General features: G+C 41.0%; 1 protein-coding gene across 3 annotated transcripts; it reads right to left on the bottom strand.

Annotated features, from left to right (window-relative positions):
- Positions 1-736: 736 nt before the first annotated feature.
- Positions 737-25,822, bottom strand: nectin3b (nectin cell adhesion molecule 3b). Of its 3 annotated transcripts, XM_034606634.1 has the most exons (8): positions 25,343-25,822; positions 18,208-18,558; positions 17,053-17,352; positions 15,293-15,410; positions 14,937-15,088; positions 4,178-4,322; positions 1,514-1,616; positions 737-980 (listed from the first exon to the last, which is right to left on the bottom strand). In XM_034606634.1, the coding sequence occupies exons 1-8, from the start codon at positions 25,419-25,421 to the stop codon at positions 816-818; spliced, it is 1,413 nt and encodes a 470-aa protein (XP_034462525.1). In that variant the 5' UTR covers positions 25,422-25,822; the 3' UTR covers positions 737-815. The 3 variants fall into 3 exon arrangements, with proteins under 3 accessions (XP_034462525.1, XP_034462524.1, XP_034462523.1); XM_034606633.1 differs by lacking the exons at positions 737-980; positions 1,514-1,616; positions 4,178-4,322 and adding an exon at positions 8,934-11,957 and having other exon boundaries at positions 18,208-18,442; positions 18,524-18,558; positions 25,343-25,724; XM_034606632.1 differs by lacking the exons at positions 737-980; positions 1,514-1,616; positions 4,178-4,322 and adding an exon at positions 8,934-11,957 and having other exon boundaries at positions 25,343-25,712.
- Between the last annotated feature and the right edge of the window lie 1,563 nt (positions 25,823-27,385).

Raw genomic sequence — 27,385 nt, 5'->3', positions numbered from 1 at the left:
TGCCAAAAAGCATCTTGTCATAACATTACAGCGGCAAATCACAGACGTGGGACAGAAATACCTTAATTAATCCCAGCGTGGGTCTGTGTTGCAGTTAGTACACCTGGTCTCAGTGGACCTCAGAAGTTTGGATCTGGCCTGGTTTGGGGAGTAGTGATATGCCTGAGAATACAGAGTCCTCCGATTTATGCTTCACGCCACCCTCACTGACGGGGGAATAACACAGATATGTGGATGAATGCGACCCTCAGCTCTTCTTCATTTCAGTCGAAAATCTAGGATACTGCACAAAGTGATTGGGGGGGGGCAGATAATGAGAGTTTTGCTGTCTTGGTCATGTGATTTCTAAAAACCCATCTAAGTGATATCAAACACTGAATACTGATAAATATTGAATATTTGCAAAACGTAAATTCAAAAGTAAAATAAAATAATTAAAGGAATGTTTTGACATGGAAATGCACTGAATTTGCGTTATTGAAAAGGGTTAGGAAATGTATACTGCAGAAGGCAGGCTAGCTGTTTCCCCCTGTTTCCACTCTTTATGCTAAGCTAAGCTAACTATCTGCCGGCCGCAACTTCATATTGATTCATCTTTCCATCTAACTCTCAACAAGAAAGAAAATAAGTGCATTGTCCAAAATGTTTAAGAATTTAAGATAGTAAGGAAAAGTAAAATGTAATGAAAATGTGTAAAACCTGCCTGCAAAGAAAGACGATGCCCTCGATAAATCAGGTGAGTCTGGTCCCCTCAATGTTACTCGGACAGAGTGAATGTCTGTCAGCTGCTTGTTGGACTGAGTTCCTGGTGTCCGTCACACATAGTGTTCATGGTGGTTGATGTACACACGGTCTGTCCCACTCTGATGACATGCCCACTCCAGGCGGGACGGCTGCTGGGTGGGGCTTTGCGGCCTCTGCCTTGTTGTGGGTGGGCACTGCCAGTCACTCAGCTCGTACCTGCGCTCTGTCTTGCGATTCTTCATTTAAAAAAACAACAAAAATGAATTACACACTTATGTGTCATCATTCATATCCAGCGACTGCTCACAAAACCCCCAAATAGTCTTATCTTCTCAAGTGATTTCTTAAGTCAGAGCCTCAGAAAGTCGTGATACGCTTGAAGAAAAAAAATGATTGAGTAACTTTCTGGGTAAGGCTAAAAAAAAGATAGACTTAAAAAAAAAAAAGGAAAAAGCAGAGGCGTATGAAAGCACGAGTTGTGCTGAGAACTCAAATTAAAAATTTAACTATCTTACATAGTAAATGTGTACAGCCATCCGGCCTCCTACTTAATAAAAACAGATGTCAGTTAGTTGCTTATTATTTCCTATTGTGACTCAGTGCTCATCATTATGCTTATACCAAACGTTAATGTTTGCCTTGTAGATACAAGAATTCAGATACACAAGAGGAGTGTAGTGTGTGTGTGTGTGTGTGTGTGTGTGTGTGTGTGTGTGTGTGTGTGTGTGTGTGTGTGTGTGTGTGTGTGTGTGTCTGGAGGGAGTGTTACCTGACAGAGCCAGGCCACTTGTGATGCGTGGACCCCCAGAGGTACCACCGGCGGTCTCTCAGAATAGGGAGGGGGCGGCTTGTGTGTCGGAGGAAGGTCAATCCTTCAGAGAAACAGAGAGAGGATGGAGAGATTTTAGCTTTCGTGATTACCTTTAAGAAGCTAGAAATAGCACCCTGTGGTTGTGTCTCCGCCAAACAGTGCAGTTTCAGTTTCATTATTTTCCCAGATTCATATAAGGTCACTGTAACCTTTTACCACTGAAATCTGGTCATCTTCAAGTCCAGGTGACAACTGGTGAAAATTTTAAGAAATCCCCTACACACGTGTTTTGATCACGTTCAAGAGGACGTGTTTTGTGAGGCCACCATGACCTTGACCACTGACCTATAACCACCATAATCTAATTAATTAATCTGAGTCTAAGGGAACATTTGAGTCAAATTTGAAAATATGATCTTGAAGCATTCCTTCATTTGTTCATGATTAAAAAAAAAAAAGAGTTGTGTGAAGTCACAGTGACCTTGACCTTTGACCCCCAAATACTAGGTCATCAATGAGTCCTGGTGAATGTGTGCGCCGGATGCAAGGTTATTGGATGTTCCTGATATATCACATTCACTGTGACCTTGACCTTTAACCAACAAAATCATATCAGTTTAACCTTGAGTCCAAATGAACATTGTAGCAAATTTGAAGAAATTCCCTCAGGGTGAGATATTGTGTTTATAAGAAAGGTGCAGACAGAAAACCAGAAGAAACAATGCCTCTGGCCACTGGCTGTCACCAGCACAGAGGCATAGAAATGAGAACAGAATAATACAATTATTCTAGTGATTGTTTCTGCTTGGTATAAAAATCAATTACCCAATACAATTTTAGGATGAGCGGCTGGAGGAACACCTCTTGTTGCATTTTTAAGTCTGAGAAAATAACCCTGATGATGTCACAGTGATGTCATCCAGGTTATCTTGAGTCGGCCTTAAAGATTACACATTAACCCTTTCTCTTGCAAGTCTTCTAACTTTTATGGAAAAACAATACTAAATCAATCACGTGTCCCTGTGTGGTGGCATCCAGTGATACTAACGGCATCATGACTAAATCAGCAGGGTTTAGTATATTTGACAACACAGGTATAAGGGTGATGGACTTTCCTACATGATAGTACATCTTCCGATTTTTGACAGCTGTTCCTCTAAACCCCTGTAAAACGCTGAAGTCAGAGTCATTCCCTCATTTATTGAAATCCCCGTCCACTACTTAACCGAACCTGGGGACTGACCTTGGCCATTTGTAAAACCATGTCATGACAGGCATTGATTTTTCTAACACTGTATATCACTTGATGCTCTGCTTCTCTTTCATACTTCAGATGAGGGCTGGTAGGAGATTACAGTTAGTGTCTCAGTGACCTGCTGTCCTCCACTCACGCCTGCGTGTGATGACGGAGAGGGACGAGGTCCTGCGTCCAGCCGGCTGCGCCATCCCCCCATTATCCCACTGGGACCGACCACGGTCACACTTAAGATGCTAAGTTTGTCACGGCATTGACCACGGACTAACACACAGATAGATATACCACCCTGTAGTGTCAGTATACTGTGATGCAGGGCCCTCTATACCGCATTTTCCCCTCACAGTTCATGCTGTTTTCTACCAGTGTTCAGACAATCAGCAGCAATTGTAGGTGGGCTATTTTCACCAGCGCTGTTACATAATCACTCAGTCTGAAACTCCCTCTGAAGCGTGCACAGCAAATGTTTTTCAAATTTCCCTGAAGAGGCCGCTGTCACTGAAATGAGGATACGCAATGTAAAAAAGGTGAAAATGTTTTTGAAGAAAGGTACGTCACAAATCTTTGACGGGACAGTGAGAAATCATTGGAGATACTGGGGCGGGGAAACCACAGCTGAGAAATTGAACAGCGGCTGTGGAGTGAGCGTGCACAATGACACACTAACAAGGATGGATGAGGGGTTCAACCTGCAACCTTGCAGATATGCTCCACAGGTTCATAATAATGATTTGTATGTATGGGGTAGCAGGTCGATCGGCAGGATTGGGAACATATCGTGCACATTTGTGTTGCTGTGTGGACTCTAATGATAAATTGAAGCAGACTTGATCAGAATAAACCCTCCAGGTTTTATCCTCATGGACTAGAAGACATGAAAGATCCTGTTCAGTCCTATAATTTACCGTCTGTCACAGTTATTTAGAGGAGACACAACAGAGACAGACGAAACAAAGAACAAGAGGCAAGCACAGACACACACACAAACACAAACACACACACACACACACGGGGAAATGTCAATCACGGGTCTCTGGCAGTGTGACCCAGCTTCTTCTGTAAATAATTTAACCTCAAAGTTCTTCTTCTTCGCTTCTTCTAACATTAACACGAGCGCTGGTGCACTACAGGAACAGATGCATCAAAACAGCACAAGGGCTGGCTGCCAAGACAGCAATCATCTGCCACCCCTCAACCTTGTCCCGCAGCCTCCCTGCTCCCGGGCCACGCTCCTCCGCAGCTCTCTCCGCGGGGGGAGGGAGCAACTCCTTGAACTCACCGATGGGCTCCAGTCAACCCCGCGAGTTCTCGTGTCACTAATAACCATCCAAGCATGTTGTGCAGCATGAATTATTTGTCACACTTACACTTTGTCGGTGAAGGCTGGCTGCCGGGCCTTGCGAGCAGTGAGGATCACGATGATGAAGATGACGATGAGGAAGAGGGCGAGGACTGCGCCCATGACAGCTCCGGCCACGGCGATGGCGTTTGACCTCTCTGCCTGAGACTGGCCTGAAACAGAGGAGGGAGAGACTCATTATAATAACATCAACATGAGAGAAGAAGGGACAGACTCAAAGGCCTGCGCTAGAGGAAGTGAAGCTCATATTGTTTGGATTTTCTGTCAACGTAGTCAGGGGGGCATTGAATATTTGTCTAACAAGGACACAGTGTCATCTGGGTACATTTAGTTTCAGATCCACAGTTGCCCCCTAGAGGCAAGGGGAGTAACGACAACATTTATGTCCACACGTCACCATCTACTTGCAAAAACGACAGAGCGTTCGAATCTGCATTAGTATCCAGTCAGCAAAACTACAAGACAAGGGCACTTTAAGTAATACCTCCAACAAGACACATTCACTTGATTGATATCATTGGTTAGTTTTACATTTTGTAAATGTGGCACATACAATAAAACAAAAAAGTAATTGACGTGTTTAAGTCTCTGCTGGTGTTAATCATGCTCTTAACTGCTCTGATTATTTCCCCTCTAAAATCTGGACATTTTGTTTTTTTGTCAGATGCGTGAAATAAGGTTCATTTTCATGTTTTATTCTGTGACATAAAATACATTGGTTAATATCCCACTTTTTAAGCTTTTATATCGTTATCCATCCATCCTACCCCTCCTCTGTTTTGTGTGTGGACTAGATACAGTTGTGTCTGTTGAATTAGCTTTGTCAGACCATATGCTTGCATATGCTCCATGTAGTCCACTGAGGGGATTAGGATTAATCAGTGATTAAGATGCATTAAACTCACAGAACAGCGAGCTTTGGCCAACCAGCTGTAAATGTGTTACTGTGATTGTGGGACACTGGAGGAACATGGAGGACAAAAGGTGACAAGGAAAAACAAAACAAAATGCACACTGGTCAATTCCAGTTGGTTTGGGGAGCTGGGGGGGGGGGGTCGATAAAAGGCTGAGACAAGAATCCTAAATAACAGTTCACTTATGATGCAGATTGCACAAACAGGGACTTCTTAGCTCAGCCCCTGAGAGCCACTTCTTCCCCTCCCCCTCTCCCCTCTGCTCCCTTCACAGCGTCCTCTAACAGTTAATAACCGTTCGATTACCTTCGATGGCGGCTGAGCTATGACAAGAGACTCTTGAGTTGATCAAAAGGCCTTTATAAATGCAGTTCATTATGTCGCCTGCTTTAATGTCTGGAGACAGACAATTTCTCACATTCATGACGTGACTAGAAATAAAAAGTGCTTTTACACCCAACACGTGAGAAACACCTTCAGGAGTTTGAGGTTTAATCACACACCAGTATACACTTATCTTATGTTATCATAGGGAAATTTTGAGATTATATAAAACTAAGGTGCATCATAATACATTATTAATCTCCCATGGTGCTTCTTACTTGAGTCATTTAGCTAAAAATACGATTTAGGACAATGATATGCGTAAACATATTTATTAATGTTCTGTTGACATTTTTGTCCCATTTGAACATCTCATTTGTTGAAATACCATCCGTTCTGGAGGGGCTCGGATTAGTGGTGTTAGTTGTAGATCAACTGTCCCCATGCGGGGGATCTGGCTCCGGCACAAGAACTTCTCCGTCTCTTCTACTTCAGCACTTTATCAGACGCACGTCATCCCTGAGAAGCCGGGAAGAAAAGTGCACGCCAATCGCTCATCGAGGTCAGAGGCTGACACGCTCATTATGAATTGAACACTGTGCACCTTGGTCAACTGAGGAGAAGCGTGGGAGTAAAGGCTAACCCTGACCCCCACCCCTGTCCCAAAATCTACCCACTAGGGTCAAACTAATGCCCAGACAACAGCACCCTCAGGGAGCCGGGGGGGGGATTAGGGCTGCAGGCAGTGTGTCATCTATTTCAATATTTTCCGCTCAATGATGGTAACAATTTGATCCCACTTCTGCTGGGGAGTTATTATCAAAGTGTCTCGTAAACAGACGTCAGCGCTTCCTCCCTCTCACTGCTTGAGACGTTCGCTCGCTTCTTTGTGTGTTCTGAAAAGTCTCCTTGGAAACTGTTTTGGTGTGCAGGCAAAAAGCAAATCCACTGATCTTCCTCACAAGTCTCAAACAAATGCAAGCGTTGCTGGCTGACATCATTTGTCGCTATATACTGAGCAGCTCCGCCGTGTATTTTCAGACTGTGCATGCCCCATTTCAAGGTCAGTGACAACAACTGCTGCGACCATGATAAGGTCTATAGAAGACAGCGAGGTCGGCTGAAATAAAGACATTCAGAGGGAAGTGCGTCTGTCGTGAAGACCTGGAGTCCATGCTGAACGGTGTCAAGGTCACATTGGCATGATATGCCCTCATAGCCAGAGGAGCGCTCTGCAGTGCAGCAGAACATAATGGGCCATTTTCAATTCCAGTGGCTAATTTTCCCTTTCTGCTCTCGCCTTTCACAGCAGCACATTTAACCTCTTTGCTCCACGCTCACACTCCCTGGCATCCCCTCTCCCTCCCACTTTTCTGTGGCCAGGTAGAGCTTGTGGGAAGACAGCCTCCATCAGCAGCTCCAGATGAGCTTGTTGCCATGGGGACAGTCAATGGGCTGGAGAGTGGGGACTTTGGGCCAGACATAAACACTCAGCATTTAATTTTACCAGCTGGTAGACAGTGGGAGAAAGACGCAAGGGGTGTTGAATTCACAAAGGAGAGGAGCTGTAGGGGAGAGCGAGGGCCTTTCTGCTCTGAAACAAAGCAAACAAGAGGACACATGGAGAGCAGAGGTGCTGCTCGATCTCCCCAAACACTCTCCACTGGACAGGAACCGCTCACTAGTCCACCATTGTGTTTGAAAGCTAAAGCAATAAATCAAACCCCTGATTCGCAGATATTAAAGCGTAATGGAGATAAGGTGAAGTGGAGAAAAAAAAAAAGATTTTGGATTACATCATGAACGGCGTCCCACACGTGCGTACTGGGTTTGGGGGGGTGGTTATGCAGCATTATGCGTTAGGGAGTGAGAGATGATGTCATTTACAGAAGCACAAAGAGGCTGAGACTGAGCAGTCTGAGTAATGGCGAGCTGAAAAACCTCCAGAGAGAATCACTCACAGGTGCTAAGGTGCTTTATTCAACTAAAGTTTGTCAGAACGATTGACAAAATAATGCTTCACTGTTGTCACATTAACATAAATATTCTTTTTTCCTTCCTTCCAGAAACTTACATTTCCTTCTGTATATACAAAAACAAACATGACCACAAGGTGCATTTGAACAAGGTGAGACTGAAGTTAACTCTTCAGTCTTTTTAACAACAGTGATTCAACAAAAAACAAACAAACCCTGACACACACATATGAAGTAGAGATTTAACGAATTTTAAATTAAAATATATTTTAACATCATCTTTGTGTGTGTTTTAATGCCTCTAGATTTGTAAATATACTGCATCAATAACCATCATAGGAACAAGGGCTGAGAAGTGAATATGGCACAACTGACAACTGAGTCCTCCCAACAAACATTATGCAGTAAAAATCAGAAAACAAAAAGTTAAAGAAAATCTCAGAGCAACAAATAAGGTCGCCACATCCAATTATAAGAAAACACAGAAATTTCTTCGTCTAGGTATCTAAGGCACTATAGTTGTATTTTCAACTCAAAGTGAAGGACATCTCCTGAAGATATTGAGGACTGATGTCTATACAAAATGTCACAGTACAAAAGAACTTCATTAATCCAGGTGCAGGGCTGCAAACGGTCGAGCAAAAATAATATATTGATTAGTGGAATTTCCGTCTTAGTGCATAGAAGCAAACAAAACAACAGGGTGAGGCTGCTGTGCTTCCTGTTGCTCTCTGCATTTATATGAAATACTGAAATCATAGGTGTCAGCAGCAACATCAAAAAAACAATCAAGAACACAACTTAAAATTCAACAATGTAAATGAGGTTTTGTGGTTCACAAATGATCCAGCTGTACTCCCATTAAAGCATCAGTTCACTCAAACTCTTTTCTATTTTACATGTCAATAGGGATTTATAGACCCAGGTCCTGAGGCAATGTTCTCTGATGGTTTAACCAGCAGCCAAATACAATGAAGACAAATGGAATGTTGTTTGCTACCTCCACCAAGAAGGTCGTGTTTTGAGTCCAGTTTTTTTTGCCGGATTATGAAAACCTGCTAAAGCCAGATTATTGAAATTTGGTGGAAGGATGGGGTATAGGCCAAGTAAGACGCCATTAACTTATAGTTAGGGTCTGGACAAAGGGGCAGATCAAAACCGTGATTTTTTTTCCCCACATTTTCAGATTTGGCAGGAAATAATATGTGGATCTTAATGGAATAAAATCCAACATGTTAAGTGAAATGATATATTAGTTTATGAAATTTGGTGCGGCTTGATATGTTTTAAGGGGACTGTTGGGCCATAACAGAGACATGCACTCCACTGAGTGCCAATCTAGTTTTCCATAGGTTTGGAAAATTACATCAAATTAAAAGCAAAATATCAAAAAATAAATAAATAATAATAAACCCCCTGGATAGTTTTCATGGGAACTACATTCTACCAAAGAAATAGTCTCAAAACTTTCGACAGTGTGTTGAGTAGATTATCAAGTGTATTGTTTTAGGCAAGAAATCTCTAAACCAGGGAACATTAATCCAAAACTTGTCTTATCACACTCGTAGTGTGAAGGAATCAAAATAATATAACTGGTAGTTATTATAATGGGAAGCTTAGTGTATTTTAGTCCTACTGCACTGCACAGCATCTGAAACAACACTTGGAACAACAGCACAGGTGTCATATTGTCCGCTTGCAAGTTACAGTCGAACATTATTAAATCTCACAGAGATATCGCAGCCTACTCACTCCACAAGATTCATACCCTGACAAATTAGTGCAGGTTCATAACAATATAACTAAATCCCATTTTATCGACTCTTGCTGTAATATTAAAGTGGCCAAATAGCATCTTTTCATTTCTATTTCAAGCTACAAGACCCTGTATACAACAGTGATACGTTAGGCATTTATAGAAGCTACGTAATAATAATCAGTTGCTACCTAGTCACTTAATACTTATGTGAGACGCACTGTCATCATATTATATCTGTAATGTACGTTCAACAAATATTTGGCATCTTGCTGCAAATATTGTAAAGGTGACCACACTACAGAAGTTGTATTCACAAACACTAGTGTACATGAAAGAAACTGTGGGATATCCTCCATGCAGTCTGGTGAACTATTAAACACTTTATCTGTGTCACATACAAAAACTGAGATGCATCTTTAACCCCGTAATAGCTTTGACTCATGAACCACTGGACACTGACTTATGAAATACACTTAGACCTCAGTTCAATCATACTCCTGCAAACGTTGTAGCACCTTAATGGGCAGTAAAATAAGGCTGGTAACAAATAAATACCGAATTAGTTGCAACTCAAGCCAGATTATTTTTATCCCTATTCAAAGTGAGAGATTTAATCATCAGTGCACTAAAACAAATTGTCTGTCCCTTCTGATGAGTAAGCACTGTGCTGTGGATAAAGAGCTGAGTGGACAGTTTGATAACCACAGGTGACAGAGACAGCATATCCAGCACAAAAGACCTCATTTGTCTGATTTATCTAATAGTATGAGTTGTTATAAAAATAATAGTAATCATAAATGCTTCAAATAACTGGTTAGTATGATTAGAGTGTGCAGTTGCACACATGGATAAGCCACAATAAGCCTATTAATGCCTCAGATTGTAATTGCTTCTTGTTTCAACAGATTACTGAGAGTAGTGAAATTAGACCATGGGTAGTTATGTGTAATAGTGTCCTGGCTGCACTCCTGAATGATTTCTTTGTGAGACAAAATACTTTGGGACAAGGAGGCCAGTGCATGGTGGCTGCCATACTGACGACCTGCTTCAAACATCCAAACAATTTCCCAGAGTCCTGGTTTGGGGCTGGAGCGCAAATACACAAACGTATCCATAACCACCATGCGAGGGATAAAAATAAATCAGTAATAATATTTTAACTTATTTCTACTTGCAGTGGACAGAGAAGATGGTGTGGCAAATTTGCATATCAAAGTTCGACTGTGTGACAGACCGAGTCTGTTGCTTCAGTGGATTGTGCCTCATGCACACAGGCTCCTCTGCTTAGCCTCTCTCCACCCCTGCCTCCTGGGGATATAAGACGAGCTGAGGACATACGGTAGAAATGCTCTTAAGTTTCCCACTCTGGGCCATCAGTTTTAAAAGGACGTTACTAGGACATTGGTGGTCAAGTCCTCAACCTCACAAGTCTCCCATTGCGGTAATTTAAATAAGGTCTGATGATCCGGTTTGCCCATTAAGTTATGCAAAAGGAAGTGCAATAATATGTATGAGCACGAGGTCACTAAGCATGGAGGGATATTGATTTCTCAGCAAGACCTTTTTTGAATCAGCTTATACAGCCTCTGCTGTGCCCTATACTGAGTTTTGGGAAAATAAATTTACTTCGAATCCGGTTCTGCACCATTCTTAACTATTAGCCAATTATAATCAGAGGTCTTCTAAAGTAAGTGTACTCAATGTAATCAATAGCAACATATATACAAATAAGCATCACATAGCCCAAAAAGGCTGATTTTGTTGAAAAAACAAAAAACAACTTTCTTCTAACATATGTGACCTCAAAGTCCCAAGGCTTTCACTCCACTGAACCACAATAGTAATACTAAATACATTGGCAGTCCATGTAGTAAGGCAGAAACAGCACATACTTACGTCTTTTGTTAGACTCTGCACACACAAACTAGTGACATGCCCACTTCTGTAGGCATGTAGGTGTGGGGCTGAACAGTCCACAGTCTGTCCCCATGACAAAGAGAAACTTTAGATCAAGTGTTGTCCAGGACAATTGTAAAACAAAAGAATTAAAGAACTGAGACTGTGTGCGTACAAAACAGAAATAATGTGGTTCTTCTTTCTAACCAAATAAATGAAAACTTCCTATTTATGTAGCATTTCTGCTCCTGCAGAATCATGGAGCTTGTCAAACGAACAACTCCCTACGTGAGATGACCGAGCCATCTGTGTGAGAGACATAGTCCGCATCAGTCCCGCTATCGTAGCAGTCATCTGACTGGCAGGGGGAGCCGTTTCCCTGTGGTTTCGGTGGATGCGGTAGTCGGGCCTGCCATGGGATAGAATACTGTGTGTGTTCACGCTGGTGATTCTGCTGATTGCAGTGGTGACTGCTCTCCCTCATTGCCCTAGTGAAGCCATTAGGGGGATACTCCTCTCCGTTAGAGTCGCTATGGGAATGCTCTTGTTTGAGCTGGCTGGCGCCCCACTCCTCCCGGTCGTGGTCGCGGCGGAAGGAGCTGCTTCCGGCTTTGGTTGGGCGGAGCTCGTGCTGTGTAGGGGCTTTCTGGAGGTGATTGGGACCCAGGTACGGGGTGTAGTAATTCCCGTGGAAGGTCTGCTGTTTGCGTAGGTAATACACGCCTACCATAGACAGCAGCAGTAGCAGGAACAAGGTCCCACCCACAGCACCACCCACTACGGAACCAAGATTACTCTCAGGTAGGGCTTCGAGTGTGGGGGAGCTGAGGAGGACATGGCCCTTATCATCCACTAAGGTGGAGGAGGCAGAGCCAGCTAGGACAGGAGCAGTAATGGTGGAAGGCATGGTGGGAGGATCTAATGGAGGAGAGGAGGGTAAGAGGGGAGTAGATGATGGAAGGGAGAGATGAACAGACAGAAGCAGAGATTGTCAATGCCAACTACATCAGCATTTTACTAAGAAAGGATAGGTTAAAAAAACATCAACTAAACTACCACACATACTAAACTATGCATGGTACATGGTCTCAGCAAACTCAGGTCTGCACTGCCAACGCTTCAGAACTTCTAGGTGCAGTGTTCAATAATTAAACAATGAATAATAGACATGCGTAAAACAAGCACTAGAATTTGGTGGGTTTAAATAAATGGTTATATTAGTTGATGGATGAATGAGTTTTTAATATTCTCCTACAGCTACATCCACACTACTACATTTTAGTTTCAAAACGCATCACCGTTGCTACCTTTACACCTGCCATTTTTCTGTAAGTATGCAACTAACTGCTGCGTAGACAATCTGCTGTCCGTTGACACCACTACGCACATGCCCAGTGTGAATGGTCACAGGAAATATGTTTTCAGGTGTGCTCATATGGACGGGGATGATTACTGATACAGAGCTAAAATGCTTGTGTGGACGGAGATCATTTTAGTTTTAGAACGCCGTTTTAAAAGAAAACAAATTAGTATGGATGTAGCCTAAGATGATCGCCACCAATCACTCTAATTGCGCCTCTGAAATGGCTCGAACAAGAAATACCTACCCCTTTAAATCTTCAGTTATGATGTATTTGTGTTCTTTCTTTTCCCATGATGTCATCAGTACAACAAATTAACAAATCATATGTTAGAAATCAACGACAATCTTATTCGAGTACAGCTTTAGGTATTTAAGCACCATTCTATCAGTTTTCTTCATTTGGCGAAAAAAAAAAAAAAGTACACATTCATTTTTGGAGATTCTGAGGTAACGCAGACGTAAGGCCACTGAAGAAACCAAAGACTGAGCAGAGTATAGTGAACACAAATTGAAAACATTCAAGAAGTCGAGTGAATGGATTTGTGTCCCTGTACAACAGGAGTTTAACATGGAGGACACAACAGAAATCTGTCTTAAAAAGCATTAAGTCAAATTCTGTGAAATATTTCGTCTGGCTTTGCACCTGGATATCCAATCATGTGCACAGACAAGTACTTCCATCAATCACTTGTAACCGAGGTGATATAAACCAACTTTTTCCAATGTCACGAATGCTCAAGCAGGTCTTATCTACAGGTCAGTATTAGATCTTTGAAGCTGTGTGTTTGCTGTTGGCCTGTAAGTACACCATTTGCCTTTTCATTTCAATCTGTTAACTAAGGACAGCTCTGCTGGCGCCATGTTTTAAGATTACTTGGCTCAGTGGGTGACTTTGTCTCACCCAGGTAGTTTTATGTCCATTCAGTTTAATAGTAGTGTATATAATCCTTTTTTGACAACTGCCTGTTACACTTAATGAGTGCAGCTTTGTAAAAGGTCAGTAATTCTTAAGAGGAAATGAGAATAAAACAAATTAAAATATCAGTCGATATTGATAATTATCACAATTATAGAAATACCATCATATTATTATATTCATATAGTAGTATTAAACCAATTTTTGCTCCTAAGTGATGGCTGTGGTTTTAAACTCTTCATTAAGAGTAGAGAATGACAAAAGTTTAAAGTTTAAAGATCAGCTTAAAAATCTACACTATGCTTAAACAATGCACAAGCAATATATCAATATATATCAAACCTTTGTTATATTTCTAGGGATACATATTTTATTGAAAAAAATAGATATTGTTTTATTGCCCAGGCCTAATACATACACTGTTAACTCATTGGGCAAGTTTTATTTGCTGTTAAATTACTCAAAGAGGTTGAGTGTAAACTATAACAACATTATCGTTACAAACGATAGCTATTTATTACAAAAAATGTGTGACTTACTGAGGTGAACTAATGATGGTACTTGAAGACACCCCTAAATTTCCTGACTATGCATTTTTGCACAGGAGTACATATTAAAATAATTCCGTACATTGCATGAGAAAATACTTATGAAAGTAAAATGAGGCATTGACAATATTTTATAATATATAACACTATTACTGTGAACTATATTAGTGGTGGAGCCAGACAACCGAAAAGCAAACAGCCATAATCATAGGGCGCTCAAGTAATGGAAAGTCTAAAAGCTCTAATGGAGCTGCTAAATTGCTCTGCCATTTTAACCTCAGTGCGCGTCCAGATGTGAGGAAAAGATTCACATCTGAGAGCTAAGTAACACACACCCAAACGTTTGTAGTCTCAGTCGTCCAACTCCATGCAGAGGCAGTCGAACTGACATATGCACACACACACACACACCCCCCCCCCCCCCCCCCTCTCAAAGGAAAATGAAATATGGATGATAAATAATAAATAGGAGTTGAGAAGAACTAGTTAATGTTTTATGAATCTGGGACATCATCTCCGTCAGGCTGCAGGGTTTCGCCTCTTACTGCTTGACACATGCAGAAATAAAAGAAACACAGAAAGGAAACGAGAAAGATGTAGAGAGAAAATCACATCATAATCAGAGCATCATTCAGTGAGAGGGCTTCCACAGACAAGAGCGAGTTCATGAAACCAGATGAACATGCTCATCAAACACAACAGAGTGACATGACACACTCAGATGCCAAGCCAAGAGAACGGAGCAGAGGCGGTGCACTATGGTCTGAAGAGGCCTTAAATCTTTGCAGCTGTTTGGCGGCTGAACTTCCCTTTTGAACATCTGGAGACCTAATGTTAATCAGCATGCAATTAAAACTCAACCTAATATTATCACTATTATCAGTGCCAACACACTGTGCTGTGGGTGTGACAGACTATCAGTATGTAGAGGATGAGCAAGAGTGATACAGTGTCACGTTTCAGCTTGAAGGACAATGTCACAGGCAGTGATACCTTCCATGACCTGCATGCACGCATAATGCTTCCTAAGGGAGAAGGCAATAGGAGTCAGCTGTGTACACTCCACTCACCTTGTATGAGAATGCGCACATCCCGACTGCGGAGGTTGATGTCATTGGCAACCTCACACCTGTATACTCCAGAATCCTTCCGCTGAAGGGGACGCAGGAAGAGCAGAGTGCTATTCATTATTTCCACCCCTTCTGGCATTTCACTGTCCAATCTGTGACACACAAGAGACACAAACATTTAGACACAAGCACACTTACAACAAACATCCTATTATGCAATCATGTGACATTTAATATTACTTTATTCTATTTAAAATGACGTGACAGACTTAAATAAAGTAAACATTACTTTTCAGTTGCTAATCTTCAGAAATCTGTAAAACCTTAGAAAAGGTCACGCACACAGACATACAGACCTGATCCATTTGAAGTGATGAGCTGGTGGGTTTGCGTTGGCCTTGCAAGTCATTTGAACGTTTTCCCGACCCACATACCAGTCTCCATCGTAGCCCACGACTGAAATGTCAGGAGCAACTACAGAAAGACAAAAAAAAAAAAATTCTGAGAACCCATTCACACACATTCATAAAGTGCATGTGCAGCACTTTCCTCTTTTCTTTATAGTTATTTATGAAAAATGTTAAACCCTCAACTACAATTCTTTTTAATAAGGGTTTGATAACGACATCTTTGGAATAATTGCCATTGCCGTTTTTTTATTTATAAATAAAAAAATGTTTTACTCCAATATCAGTCTTAAAAGGCATCAGGCTCTAGTGTTAACCAGGTAAACCAAGCAGGTATACCAAGGTGAATTGTCATAGGTTAAAAATATTTCAGTTGTGACACAGTATTGATTACAAGATGATAATTTTCCTAATTTGTGTGCAACATTATATGGAGTCTGGGGTTGGTCGTGCTGTCATCCAAATATGCACAAAGATGTTTAGCAAACTATAAGATCAAAAACAGCACCTACAGAGGAACTAACAGTCGTCACTTGCATGCTATGATGAGTTGTACATTTTAAATCCAGGTCAACAACAATGTTCTCCAGTTCTCTTCAGTGCCAAGTTATCATGGGGTTTTCACAGATGTCTATATTAAGACAGCTCCTCTGTTCGTTGCCATTTGTTCAGCTACTTAAACTACAGAATGCAGGGCATTGTTCCATGGATAAATGTTTGCTATGTTTTATGTTTGGAACTGTCACTGTGCCGACACAGAATGAGCATAAAATCCTTTGTTGCTGCCATCTGTCACAAAACAGTAACTCAGACCGTAATAAAAGTCATCCGTCAAACTAAAATATTTCCATGTGGGTTATTTTACCCCTTCCACCAGTCGATTTGTATATCATTTAAAAAAATACATTTGTGCCCCTTAAGTATAGATATGTACTGACAGAAAGCACAGTTTTCAGTTAATGGCTACACATAGTAGCAATGTACTGACGCAGAAAAGCCTATAGACTGTGAATAAAAAAAAAAGAAGATGAATGACAGAAAACACCAAGGACAGCCTTTCTTAAACCATAATCAACACCTGTGAGGAGCCTGAGTGGCTAGTCCTTTTCATCCAGACACATTTCATCTCCATCAATACAGCTGCTTCTAAAGTGGATTGTTGTTGATGTGCTTTAAATAAATCAAACATCAACACCGACAAGGCCAAGGGCTATCAATTGTCTGCTGTAGGACATTAAAAACCATCACTTTTAAGACTGTACTTTGTGCTTAACACAATGTTTTAAGGTTTAGGCTGTCGTGTATGTCCTCATCAAATGGCAGCTAAACTTGGACCTTAATTGACTCTGTACGTTTATTCTGACAAGTCTAATAATTGTGCTTTTAGAGCACATACCTCCACCACAGCCCAACAGTCCCCTTTACTTAGATCAAGCTGCAGAAAATTCCACAAATTTCACACAATCATAGATATCGTTTTCCTAAATGTGCCTGTTTTTTCCCATCAAAACATCAACATTATTACTTCAAGTTTGATGGGGATTCTTTCAATTGTTTTTGTGTAAACTTACTTACAAACAAACCAACAGACAAGGGTAGAAAACATAACCTCATTGGCAGAGGAAATGAGAGCCTTGTAGCAGAACAGAATCAATAATAATAATCTACATGTATGATATAAGGCTCTTTCAGCCCATAGAGACACTCACACTGCACGTTGAGCTGGTATGGGATCCTGAAGTCACTCAGCAGCGCTGGGTGGCGGACCACACAGGTGAGCGCATGGCCTTGGACGTGGCGTGTGGGCTGCCAGAGGTAGCGCACCTGTGTGCTGGTGGTGCCGTTGACCTCGTCGAACAGCTGCACTTCTGACTGGCCAAACAGGTTGGACTCCCAGGACACCTCAGCTGGGGGCCGAGCCCGCTCAGCGATACAGGTGGCCACCACGGTTTCATTGCCACCATCGATCAGGGCGGTTGAACCTGCTGACACGTAGACCTTCGGCTCCACTGTGATTAAGAGAGAACAAACAACAAGGCGGGAGACACACGTTAGAATTTCAACATCCTTTTGAGGTCATCTTTCTTTTTTTAAATCAATACCAGTTGTCTTTTCCCGCAGCTTTAATTCAATTTTCTTCACCTCTTCCACTACAACCAAATCCAAACCACCATTAGCAGCTCTAACCATCCCTGTGATCTGTTCTGTGAACAAAGCGAGCACACACATGCACAGTGTCTGTGAGCCAGCATTGACAACCTGTGATGCACATGAACACAAAAGGGTAATTCTTTTGGCAAAATTTAAAACACAGGATTGGAACCTGCTATTACTCAACAAGCCCTTATAAACGAGGGCTAATACAGGACTCACAACACTGTTTTCTGATGCTGTAAAAGTCATTGTTCTCCTCTATTTGCTGAGGAATCTTATCTCCAGTTTATCCCATTAAGAATTTAAACATGTTATATGTGATTTTGGATACATTTAGTATATCTTGATAGATCTGAAAAACATTGTTACAACTACTTTGATATTGAGCTCGACAAATCGTCCAGCCCAAACAATCTGGAAATTAATAGCAAGCACTGCCTGAACCAAATATACTTAATTTGATTCCTTTCAAAAGAATACAATTGTAGAGTCAATATCCATAGCTTTGCATTAGGGTTGTGACTTTTATTTCCATTATTTGTCCGTTATTTTCTCAAATGAGAGAATACAACAATTGAAAAACACCAAACACAAGAATCTTCAAATATCTTGTTTTGTCCATACCCCAAAGACAAATCAATTTACAGTTACACATGCAGTTTATTCACATTTGATAAATATTCAATATCACACATGCTACAAGTACTTACCGAGCACATTGAGCGTAGTGGAGGCTTGAGAGTTTCCCAAAGGAAATGTAGCGGCCTTACAGGTGTAGATCCCGACGTCAGCAAAGCCCACGTTTTCCAGGACGATGGTGGCATCGTAAAAGGAGGGTGAGCGGAAATGCAAGCGGTGACTAAGCTCTGGGATGGAGATGCCATACTCAGGGTTGTAGACAGCCAAGGTGACGGCGCCTGAAGGTAAGCGGCGCTCCCAGGAACTCTGAGTGAGAGAGAGGTTTGTTTCCAAGTCCATTTCCACCCTACACTCCAATGTCACATTCTTCCCCAGCACAGCACTAACCCTCTGAGGTACCACCACTTGACTGCAGCACAGACCTGCAAAGACGCATAGGAAAACAGGAATGAAGCCACATGCCATCATGTTCATCTGCAAAGGTTTTGGATAATTCGAATGACACCATTAATTAAAACAGTTTGAAATAAAAAAAATCCTTTAATTATTACAACATCTTTCAAATGTACTATGCTCACTTTTTTTGAAGCATAATCCCTCTAGACAAATTAGTACTTTAGCTGTCAATTTGTACATATACAGAGCCAGTCTTCTTTGTGAGAAATTCACTGCAGAGAAATAAAAAATGAGAATCTAAATAGTCGCCTTTTATTAAATACTGAGTACTTAACCTCTCCCTTAAACATTTCATCCCTGAGCCCATACAGGATCACAGGAATCAGTGGGTAAAGAGTGTTTCTGCTATTATCTCTATCAAAAATATTTAATATCTGTATAAGTTATGTACTAACCTTTACATTTATCAGACTAGATTCAGAGCTTGATATCACCACAGCAGGTGTTGGGCTTTTTCAAACATGTAACATACAGCTGAGTGTGTGACTGACTGTTCATTTGATTAAATAGTTTCTTTTGTATAGATTTCCTCCTCCTGACCTGAATTCAGAAATCAAAAGCAGACCGTCTATGTGCCCTTTGTCCAAATATAACTAGCCCATGCACTCCATCACCTGCACTTGTCAGAAATGTGGCGTGTCTTGAAAGCAGGCGCACAACATCGCGTTGAGGAAAGTCAAAGGGATACGAGGAGAACAGACTGCGACCGGCAGGGGGAAAAAAAAGGAAAAAAGAAAAAGCGGGGAAGAGATATGCTAACACATGACGATGACATCATCGCTGAGAGAAGAAAAAGAAGGCTGAGTGAAGAGAGGCGAGAGGAAAGTCACGTATGAAACACTACTCAGAGGAAATATATATCGCCAGGACTCCGGCAAACAGAAAACAGAGGAATTACGTTACTGATGTAGAAAAGAAAATATAACACCACTAGACTGCCAGAGCCTTCAAGCACATCACTAATTGCAACAAGCTGCCAGCAGGAAGACATCATCGTAAATCAAAACCTGCTGCGCTGCTTGGCAACTGACTCCAAATATTCTATTGTTGTTTTGCCAAAAACAGCTCCATCTCTGGCCCATCACACACTAAAAAGGCCATGTCCTCAAACAATAATACTGTAGAAGGAAATGTCCCTTCCCATCAAGTATGAAAAAAAAAAAAGAGTCTTATTTTATATTTATTTAATTGTACTGTTATTGGAGTAAAGTCTGAACTTCTGAGAACTTGGTACTTGTTTGACAGTGCTTCTAGTTTTTGTCAGTTTCCCACAACTTTGGGTTCAGATGTTAATTACAAGGTTAATTATAAGAGCTTCCAGATTAGTGTGACAGTTTAACCAATTAAATTGATGTATTAGCCAAATTTGGCAATAAATATTGTACATTGTATTGAATTCAAAATAATTATTATTCAACTTTTGATAATTGGCATACCAATTGAGTTAACAGTTTTTATGTTTTGCCCAGATTGGGCTATGAATAAATAACTGAAATACAAGCCAAATATTTAAATAAGAAAATGAAATCTTGAGAGCATTAATTTTTGGAAGAGTGGGCATAATGAGTCATTGTGTTACTCATGCAGAGAAAAGGGAGGACATATCAGTGGGGACATGTAAAGTTGTGGAGTCTGTTGATAGACTAATGCTGAATTCATGTGCAAAGAGAGCAATACATCGATTTCAACTGACAATAAAATACACACAATAGCACACATACATACATACTTCTCTAGCCCCTTACACTAACTTTAACCTTAACAGCTAAATGCCTAACCCCAACCCTTACATTTATCTCAACCCTACAGTAAAGTCTTATCCCTCAAACAGCCTGTTGAAGTTGGGAAAACTGGCTAAAAGTCAATCCGGTCGGTCCACCCACCCACACCCCCACACACACAGTAAATTAGCTGAATTCACTGATAACAAAAACTCATCAGGGATACGCTGCATTAAAAAGGATATGTTCACATTTTTTAAGTTTGAACAATAGTTAGATGCCCATAACAAAACAGATTTGTCTGAATGTGTTCATGTGTGGGCGACTTTCAAGAATTCCCTCCAGTGAAGAAACCATGTTCTTCGGCTAAAAAAAAAAATGATCAGAGTCATTATTGGTTGTTTTTTCTAAGACATAGATCCATACGAGCTGCTAAAGTGGTCCATCTTGACTTAGAATTGGCTGTTCACCTACATAAGTTAGTAATGTGATTGGTAATGTGACATTTCTGTTTTCCTAGGTGACCGATTAGAGTAGGCGTGGTAATATTAGCTAACTTGCTGTTACCAATATTTAGAATTTGTTTGGCAAATGCTACAATCGTAAGATGTCGTACTGACAGAGTTGCAATAGAGTATATCACGCCAATGCCATTTGTGGCCAACAAAGCATTTTTGTCAGAGATGCTGATATACAAGTGCAACATTTAGTGGCAGTGGATATGGCATATATAACCTTAGAAGTATTACGCAGATCATGGTCTGGTTTTGTCTACCATACTGTTTTTACACTTTTTGGCAGGCACTTAGAACTCTGCATTACAACAGAAGTTTCTACTTTAACTGAGTGTGTTTCTGCGATACCACTCCACCACTTATTTCCCCGTTTGGATACTAAATGTTATCACTTTGTCATTTATGTAAAATTTTAGTGCATGAACTTTTGAGTTATGGCTAATTACATGTTTTATGAGGTCACCATGACCTTGCCCTTTGACAACCAAACTCTTTCAGTTTATTTTAGTACAAGTGGAAGTTTGTGCCAAATTTGAAGAAATTGCCTCAAGGGTTTCCTGAGTTAGCACATGAGAATGCGATGCACAAACAGATGGATGGATGTACAACTTGTAGACATAATGGCTCCATCAATGGCTGTCGCTGGTGTGGCGGTACAATGACAAGCGAATGAATAGTTGGAATGTGCCTCCAGTTGAAGAGCCATGCTCACATATATGGCTGCTTTCCTTTTTGATTACTCCCATATCCCACACTTTGCACAACACACAGATCACAGCTTCCTCCAAGGAATGAAGCTGCTCTGCATATGAAAAAATGGCCCCAAGCTAATGTAAATAAACCAGTGGAAACAGACATAGTAAACGATTCAAACCTTCTGAATGAAAACACAATGCATATTATTTGCGTTTTGTATAAATTGTGCAAAATGGCACACTTCAATCCAGATAGTAACTGTGCAGTACACTGTGAGTGACCCTTTTCCTCAAGGAGAAACAGATTTTTACCACTGACTGTATTTGTCAGGTACAATGATGAAGTTAGATGATAAGAATAACAGCTCAGTTAGGAGGAAAGAAACAGCATTTCTCCTTTACTGTACACAATATTTTATGGAAGAGGTATAGTGGCTGTATTAAATTTTCACTTGTGACATGACGACAACCTTACATAAGCATGTCCTCGTTTCTCCAACTCAGAATAAGGGAGTAATTAAAGTAAGGGCAAAGTCTATCTGATCTTATATGACGACTATCTGACATAGCAATAACGTAGTTCTCGCTCTTCGTCTTCTGCCTCCAGAGAGAAAAGTCCTTCAAGTTTTTGCTATCTTTATCATCAAAGAGACGCTTTCAGTTATGCTTGCAAATGCAACACACATACAAGCAAGCCTTACCCCCTAAACCCTAATCATGTCTTCACCTTAAAATTGATGGGGAACTTACATGATGGGGATTTGGTCTTTATCCCAATAAGGTAGGTAAAGTCCCTAAATTGTGACTCAGATTGAGGTCCCCACAACATAAGTAATACCTAGACCATACACAGACACACAAATATATTCTGTCATCAAGGACACTCTGCTCCCCAGGGATACTCTGCAGCTCGTTCTCACTTTAGTCAATACTACCTTCACATGCACCACTTATGTGGCAGTGATGTATTAATATGAGTGTCTTGCCAGAGGGCAGCGTGTCTTGTTAAAAGTGGAAATCAGAACATAAATGGTGAAGGTGTTAGGTTGGAAGTAGCCGAGGCAGCTGTCCAGAGCAGGAGAGAGAAGGATTGAAAATAGTCGTGGGACATATTGATCTTATTTGACCTTCAAATCTACTTTTTTGCTGAAATTATTCACATGCATATTCTTAAACTGGCTTCCTGGTTCTGATAAGTGGTTCATCAGTTGGAAATCAGCTCAGGGCCCAGTGATTAGATTAATTTTAGAAAAATGTTTTAATCCCAAAAAATGTTTAATGAATTTTGATGTGAGAATAATGCTGGGCAAACTTGACACTGTGTACATTATATAGAATATACAACTTAAAAAAGGTACACTATGGAGTTTCTTAATACTGGTGCTGTGGAGCAATGTTTTGCTGTGCAGGTATGTACTACTTGCGTCTTTTGATGCATTTAAAACTGCGAAAAGACAAGAAATCACAACATTCATGTGATATGAATGTATAAGTGACTGCAGAGAGTAATGTACTATGTCTTTGATGAAGTAATAACGTAAAATACTAAATTCAAAACATTAGTACTTGCGTGCCGTGCTGCGAACGGATCGGGTCCAGTCTACATCCAGGACATGGTCAAACCTTACACCCCAGCCCGTTCACTCCGCTCTGCATCTGCCAATCGGCTTGTTGCTCCCTCACTGCGAGCTAACCACTCAACAAAATCACGACTGTTTACTCCCAATGACATCAGGACAGCAGAAAATCTACACATCTTCCACCGCAAACTAAAAACACATCTCTTCCAACTATACCTTGATTAAAAAAAAAAAAAAAGTAGCGATTTAGTAGCACTTATATGGCACTTACCTATAGCAATTTGTAGTTTGGCTTTCTTGAAGAAAATTGTACTTTCTTGATTCTTGTTCTGGTTTTCCTCATGATGTATTTGTTAATTAATTGATGCGCATAAATATAGTTTATTTATTATTATTTTAAATATGAATACTGTTAATATCAAAATGAAATCTTATACAAGTATTTAATTCAAAAGGCAACCAGTGCCAATGTTATGGAGGATTAAGCATTTTTGGATAATGATTTTTGTTTTAATGAATGCACATTTTCTGAATGGTTGTTCTCACGAACATGTGAGAAACATCCTCTCTGCTGAATGTAGAAGTAGTCAACATGTAAACTATACCAACTTTATAAGCTAGAGACATTACATGACTCTCCATTCTGCTTTTCTGCTCCCTTATGGTCAAAAATATGATTAATGCATCTTTAATGACAGATACGATGTGTACAGGAGAATTCAGTGTTTGTTGCCCTTTAAGACTTAACGTTATTAGCTGTACGGGTGTGTGCATCTATTCTGCAGTCAACAAAGGCACAAGGTCAAACACCTCATTGAAATGTATAGCAGACTTAAAGTGAAGCAAGTCAAAAGGTCTCTGTGCTTCAACTTGGAGGGGAAGGAGGTGATCAGTCTGTTTAGGACTGAACTTTTGTTCTCTCCAAAGTCTCTGCGAGTTATGAGAAAAAGAAAAAATGATTGCAATTTAAGACCGTTCAACAGAATAACACAGTTTTGTAAAATTTAGTGAAAGTTTAAATTTAAGACGGTATTTGACTCAAATCTATATAGATGTAGTTTGGATGTAGCTTGTGACACTGCTGCATTGAAGTGTATTACACAGAAAGATGTTCAGTCAACATTGTCCTTTTCCTAGTTTCAGCTATGGTAAGAGGAAAACTAGGGAACAAACATAGTCTGGCCCAATTCACTTATAGCTCAGTGAGACATGTGCAATATTGCCAAACAGAATAACAATGTGAACCAATTCCCCAAAATTGTGGACATTTCTGTCGCAGTTGCCCCATAAGATTGCATTGTAGCTACTGCCCAGTGTTGCGCCCGCTGGCGAAGGAGATCTGCATGACCGATTCCAAAGTTTTTTTTAAGTACCATTCATTTACACACCCACAGGCCCAGGCTGAAAAATACTTGTATTCCCCTTTGGAACTTGGTGTGGTTTTCATTGAAATATATATTTGAGCCTGGTTTCATAAGTCCCATTTCTTTGAATAATGCCACTATATATACACAATTTTAGAATATAGGACTAGAGGGTTAATATCCACTGTATTTTTATATATATTATATATTCCTTAATAACTGAACTTATTCAGTTCTTTTGAGTTTTGTGCAGAAACCGAAACTCTGTGCAGGCAACACAAGTATTGCTGCTGTCTCACACAAACTTGAGCGAATTGGGAGCCAAGGCTTAGCAGCAGACACATGGCGTCTGAGCCTCGTCAACGCAGACGTGCAAGGTGCTGTCGTATGTTCAGTCATCACTGGTGGCGCACGTGCAAGTTCCCAAACAGTTCGGGAACATTTAGACAAACCCGCAGCTGCATATTACCTTAACAGAAAATGTTTCAGGAGCCAATATGGCTCCCACTAACTCCGCACTGACCCAGGTGTAGGCCAGGTGCGCGTATATACGTTAATGGACATGACGGTGTGCTCCTCGGAGGTTTCTATGGAGGGTTTCTATGGCAGCCTCGGGTCGCGCCATCCTCCGCGGTGGTGGTGCCGGCTAGCTACCTCTTTCCGATACGTTCAAGTGAACTTAAAACCAAGTTTGCTTGAATCTTCAGAGGACACCTGCTAAACTTGCTAAACTTCTGATAATGCCGCCGGCGGGAGAACGCGCTGGTCGCCAGTTTTCCCCGGGATTTGTGCTCGGTGCGAGAGACACGCAGCTCCCTCTCCAAACTTCTGTGTAGCGTCCGCGGAACAAACAGGGGGGGGAAACCAGGACTCACCTATAATACTGCATAAAACGTGGAGTAACGCGACCACGCCGTGTCCTCCACGGTGGCTCCGGTGAGATGACGGGGACATGTTGGAAAAGCAGCGCAGCCTCCAGCCGTAGGACCCGGGATGAGAGCAGGTTCAACGGTATGTGAAGGAACCTCCTCAGCAACAACTATCGACTGCATGTGGACTGTACCATCTGCTCAGTGGAGCGAGGGGAGCCGCAGCTCACCTGACCGCAGCACTGAGCGATCCATTGTCGAGGCTCCATCAGAAGCAGCCCCCCGGAGGAAGCGTCCATTAGCATACACATTACGTCATCCCTGTTGATAACCCTACATCTATATTGATTCCTCCTAATGACTTTATTCTTCTTCTGTCTTTCACTGGAGACACATTTGTCTTTATTTTTAATAGAGAGCACAACGTGGGTTGCTTTTTTTTTATGGCAGTCAGCGGGATTCTGTGAAATCACTGAGCAGATTTCCATAAAAATGTGTTGGAAAGTTGAGCAGGTTTATCAAGGAGCAAGGATCCATTTGGATGCAAATGAGGCCATCATGTGAACATTTAAAATAAACAACGTTTTACCTGATAATTATTAAAAGGGTGGAAACAGCCAATTTATTCCACAAATGATCCAATCTATAGATTGTCCAGTAGGCAGAAAATAGTCTTTTTTTCAATTCTTGCTTAAAACAACAATCCTGCATTAGTTTATCTTTTTTGTTGTTGCTAGAATTATTGCATTATGCACTTTCCTTCTCTATTTATGTATTTGATTTAAACTGTACCCACTTGTCCTGTTGCCTTTTACTTAAGTCATCGGCTTGCAATGATTTTTTCTTTTAATAAATAACTTAGATTTTTACCAACACCTGGTTTTAAGTTGCTTCTGAATTCAAGTTTACACAAGTGACAGCAGGAAAAGCATAGGTATAATTCTTTCTCATTTACTTTTCTCTCTTGCATGCATTTTACACTTCATGAAGACTTGTGGAAATTCTACACTTAACTTGGAGTGAGCCGACTTTAATGTTATAACACCTATTTCTACCTGTTTATTCAAGTCAAAATGTTTTGACTTGAATAAGGCCTATGGTATTGATCCCGGTGGGGGTCCTGTGAGAAAACATGGCATGTACAGTCCTCTGGGTATGATAATGTGTCTGTAACAGGGATTTATCTTGGTGGTGTTTCTAACCTACAATGGTAGGACAAAATATGGTCTTTGAGCCTCCAGAAGTTTTATAATGTTTTAATCTCTCCAATTTGAATAAGTGACGGGGATCAAACGCTGATGCTTTCATTTGACACTTGTTAGAGAATTGTAATGTTTTCTCTTGGTGGTTTGTTAAGGCTGTGTGCGTCTGTCACACGCAGACATATGCAGCTTTAGTTGCAGCCCATCAGTCAACAAGTTAATCTCTGCAATTTAACTGTGTGTGGGATGGGATGGGGGTGGGTGAGGGATGTGGGGCCGCCGCAGCACCCCCTCCTGCTGACAGAAAGCTAACCAGGTCAGTGCTTTAATTTGAGTCTCAGTGCTGTCCTTTGGAGAGCCACAAGGGATACAATTACTCTCCCACCATCCCATTCCACTGTAAAGCAGACAGTGCAGACGTTTTTTGTGCACGTGAGTGTGCACACGAGCATAACGGCATGTACTCTTTTTAAATCTGTCTTCAAGTGGTTAAAATCAAATATTCCCATTGTTCTTAAGTTCAGTCAGAATTTCTTTGCCTGCAGTGTAAAGCCTCCACTTGAAAGCCATATGTTGCCGTGACAAAGAATCTGTGATGAGGGGGAGAGAAAAGCAGATTTAAAGATATGATTCGATTTAGAGGCTTCTTTTAAAATCACAGCCACATTAACATTTACACATGATAAAGTTTCCTCCTGACATTTCCACAACCCCTCCACTGCAGCTACAGACTTTTCCATTATTCCACTTTTTGTTTTTTCTGTCAGGAGCTTCTTTTGGTTACTTGATTTCCATTTCTTTCTGATTTCCAAGAACTTGCCAAAATCGACAAAAACAGTGAAATGTT

Source organism: Hippoglossus hippoglossus, chromosome 14, assembly GCF_009819705.1.
Source record: "Hippoglossus hippoglossus isolate fHipHip1 chromosome 14, fHipHip1.pri, whole genome shotgun sequence".
Taxonomy (NCBI): Eukaryota; Metazoa; Chordata; class Actinopteri; order Pleuronectiformes; family Pleuronectidae; genus Hippoglossus; species Hippoglossus hippoglossus.
The sequence above is the reverse complement of the archived record's forward strand: the minus strand, read 5'-3'. Positions and strand labels throughout refer to the sequence as shown.

Coding starts and splice junctions, on each gene's coding strand:
- nectin3b (XM_034606632.1), bottom strand. CDS start 25,421: ATGTCCCCGTCATCTCACCGGAGCCACCGTGGAGGACACGGCGTGGTC. Junction 18,559..25,342: donor CGTTTTATGCAGTATTATAG/GTGAGTCCTGGT, acceptor GCGTCTTTGCAG/GTCTGTGCTGCAGTCAAGTG. Junction 15,089..15,292: donor CATCACTTCAAATGGATCAG/GTCTGTATGTCT, acceptor TGTGTGTCACAG/ATTGGACAGTGAAATGCCAG.